General features: G+C 38.0%; 1 protein-coding gene across 1 annotated transcript; it reads left to right on the top strand.

Annotated features, from left to right (window-relative positions):
• Positions 1-843: 843 nt before the first annotated feature.
• On the top strand, positions 844-2,997 carry LOC102838843 (protein FAM111B-like). The gene is given in 6 exon segments (XM_006865759.1): positions 844-1,592; positions 1,594-1,746; positions 1,914-2,151; positions 2,153-2,390; positions 2,393-2,616; positions 2,668-2,997. Coding segments are annotated over 6 exon segments (1,932 nt in total).
• The last annotated feature ends 902 nt before the right edge of the window (positions 2,998-3,899 follow it).

Below are 3,899 nucleotides of genomic sequence, written 5' to 3'. Positions count from 1 at the left end.
AATTTGCTGGATATACAAAAACACCTTCAAGACAAGTTTTCTTCTAACCAGATTGCTTTTTGTAAACACATCCTATACTTGAAATTCTAATGTCTGTGGTACAATTTATATTTTTATAGAAAATATCACTTTGACTTAATTTACAAACTAGTGCAGGTACAATCAGATTTTACGGCTTATAATATTTCTGACCAGTTCCCTCACTTTCAGGAGGTCTTATCTAGAATAGTTATATCCCCAGGAAGGAAGTATCACATACTTCTCTGTACTGGCCTACCCAATATTCTTACTCAACTGATATAGATTGTTTAACTAGGATAGTGCTTAAAGAGACATAAGAATATACAGTCAGCCTAAATTCATAGGGTGTTCACTCTGTATGTTTTAATCACTCCTCCTGCTTTCTACTTGAAGAAAAGAATCAATCGTTAAAGACTTTTGTGCATGTTGAGTTTCTCATTTTCTAGAAAGCTGCCAAAATATCAACACTTGGACTGGCTGTGGGCTCCCCCAGGTCTGAACTCCATCCTTTCCCGCCAAGCCACTCCATAGCAGGAACAGAGTCCATTGATTCTACCATGAAGACGTCACCGGAAGCAGGCCAGTCATTGGCCAGAGGCAGAGTTAATCCCCGAGAGTGCGAATCTGCTTGCAGGTATGACAAGGCCCTGCTCAGAAGAGTGATCTGGCAGCCATCTCTGCAGCCATCTGCGAATCTCCCGTGTGTCTGTACTCTTCTTCTGGTCCTAACACCCACTCATTTCAGGTGAAACAGTCCATCCAATCCTTATTTCTACTTATGGAACAGTTGAGGAAAGCAGATCTATTCTCTTTGAACTCATCATGAATTCCATGAAGATTAAAGAGGACACCTCATTCACTGCTGCAGAAAATGACCAGGTTTCCAGGCCAGAATTTTCAGTGGATGCTGATGTGAAGCCAACAATCTCTGGCATACCTGATGGTCATTCTCTACCGTACATCAGAGAGTATGGCAGCACCTCTAAGCTTAGAAATGAAGGCACTAAGCATGACACAGCTCTTCAAATTGTGAACCTAGATGCAAACACCAAGAAAGAGTATAATTTCACTTTTACTATGCACATAGACTTCAGGAAATCAAGCCATGCTATGTTTATAGCATATGGTCAACCCAATGAGAGTATCTTCTCAGCTCTGAAGGCAAATGAGAATTTCCAAAGAGCGAATATTCATTCTAACAAGAACATTTTTGTGTACTGTAAAGAAAAAGAAATAGATGGGTATGTAAATCTAGGAATGCCTCTCAAGTGCCTGCCCTAAAATTCTCACTTAGAAGTAATATTTTGACAAAGAAAGAAGACAGTCAGATACTAACTACGTCATTGTGAAAACCCAGATGTTAAACGCATTCTTTTTCACATTGTTGCTGTTGGAACGACAATTAAGAATATTCTTAAGGTCAAGGATCTTCATGAAACAGGAAGTACACTTTGTGTCTATGCCTTAACGGGTGAGACTATCCAAGAAGCTGTGTATAAGGATGGCAGGTTTCATTCTGACCTAAATGACCTTGAATGGACAGAAAAGGAAGGCCATAAAATAAATCATGGAAGAGTTCCTGGTGGATAATGTATCTGGAAAAGTCTTACAAATTGACTTTCCTAGAAGGAAATCTGTCAGGAACAGTATTCGTAAAAATCTTCAATGGCAGAATGGAAATGTCACTGGTGAAATCAATCCTTGCGGCTTGACACAAAGAGCAAGGTCCAGGATTCAGAGAGAGGTAGAGAGACTGAAGACAGAGAGTATGGGAGGCATGATATGGAAAGGAAAAAACAGCCAACAATGTCTAAGATTATTTGCCCTTGTAGTAGTCTCCCAAATGATAGGAAACTAAACTCACAACATCGGCCCAGTCCCTCTCTGTGTAGGCAGTCCACTGTTCATTACGATAGCCAGGAGGATGTGACTAATATCCAGCTAAAGAACACACAAAAATTGAATAACGTTATGCAACAATATCCAAATTTTAATAAAGTTTCACTTTTACTGACAGAGTATTTTCAGGAAGAACAGAAGAGTAGAAACGTGTCAGCAGTTGAAAAATTCCACATACTTCAAAAAAAGAACTTTGCTAAAGAGACTGCGAATTCTAACTCAGTTGCAACCTATGGAATGTCTTATTCCTCTTAGTAAGTCAGTTGGGTTTATACAAGGGAACAACACAAGCATTGTCAATGGCACTTGCTTTCACTTAAAGGATGGTTGTATTTTGTCCTGTCTACATGTTGTACAACTTATCATAGGAGAAGGCAAACATCCAAGTTTATGGCCTAATATAATTAGTAAGTGTATAAAGGTAACTTTCTATTACAAAGAGTTTTGCCCTCTTCATCCCAACTGGTTTTTTTAAAGCCATGGTATGAAATGTGTGATGGAAATCTATATTATTTAATCTTAAAACCAAAAGAAAATGTAAATGGATTTCCTCCAGCCCTATGTGGACAAATTGATCATCAACCATCTAGTGGTCTGATTTATTTAATTGGTCACCCAGAAGGCTGGATCAAGAAAATAGATGATTGTACTGTGATTCCTGCAAAGCAGCAGTCCAAGAGGTATTCAGAGCATCAAGTTGGGCTAGAAGAAATCTATGTTGCACCTGATAATTCTTGTCCTATGTGACCTATGTTTACCAACAGAAATTTTCAATCAGACAGTTGGAGTGTTGACAAACTTAGTTATGACACTTACTTCTCCTCTGGCTTCCCAGTATTTACTGAGTCTGGCAGACTTGTTGCTATGCATGCCTTTGGGCATTTTTATACACACTCAGATACAGTTTATTCTCTTATTGAATATGGTTATTCTATGGTTTCTATAATTAAACATAAAGATGAGAACTTTTATAAGTTATTATTTGAGGAGGAAAATGAGGGCCACTATGAAGAAACAAATGAGTAACAAGAGTCATCACCTCAGGATCACCAGATTGAACCCATAGAATTGGCATAATGTTCATAATCAACAAATATGACAGAAGTGTTTAAAGCAGAGTGTTCCATCCAATAGTACTATGGGAGATCTGTGTCATATTGTAATTATATACTTATAAGCTTATTCAAGGGACCATAGTGTTTATTCAAGAGATGGGTCTCTTTTCTTAATTCCTACCTTTTGAGTAACGGGTTCAGGTCCTACTCTCGACACTGGACTGACTCATTCTTTCTGTACCAGTTCATGTGGATTGAAATTCCTTGTTTTACTGATTTTAGTTTCCATTTTAAGGTTTAGTTACTAGAAATTACTAACAGAAGGAAAACTAGACAGAAAATATGTAGAAACTAAATCCCACGTTATTAAACAACCAATGGATCAAGGAAGAACTAAAGAGATAAATAAGGGTTGGGGGGAATAAAACATGGTGTTGAACAAAAATGAAAACACAACATTCTGAAACCTATGTGATGCAGCAAAGGCAGTCCTCAGGGAAATGTATAGCAGTACAGGCCTACCTTTAAAATAAGCATCTCAAAATCAGTCTAATTCTTCAACTTGAGGAACTAGAAAAAGAACAAACTAAGCCCAAAGCTCCAGAAGTAAGTAAACAAAAAGATCTGAGCAGAAATAAAATAGAGACAGTCAACAAAACTAGAAGTTGGGTACAGCCATTCAAAGTACAACAATTGGTCTCTGATCACCTGAGAGTGCAGAGGAAAATTCAAGATAAAAATGAGTGGCCATTTAAGGTCTCTCTGTGGGCAGTAGAAAGAAGAGTGATAAGAATTAAAGAGGCTTGGAATCATTTAATCCAATGGACTAATGGAATATGTGAACAGCATAACTCAGACCAGAAGACCTAGACCGTGCCCGACTACCACTAACAACTACTCTGAAAGGGATCACATTAGATACAG

Source organism: Chrysochloris asiatica, unplaced genomic scaffold (assembly GCF_000296735.1).
Source record: "Chrysochloris asiatica unplaced genomic scaffold, ChrAsi1.0 scaffold00082, whole genome shotgun sequence".
NCBI classification, from domain to species: domain Eukaryota; kingdom Metazoa; phylum Chordata; class Mammalia; order Afrosoricida; family Chrysochloridae; genus Chrysochloris; species Chrysochloris asiatica.
This window is presented reverse-complemented; position numbering and strand designations above follow the sequence as displayed.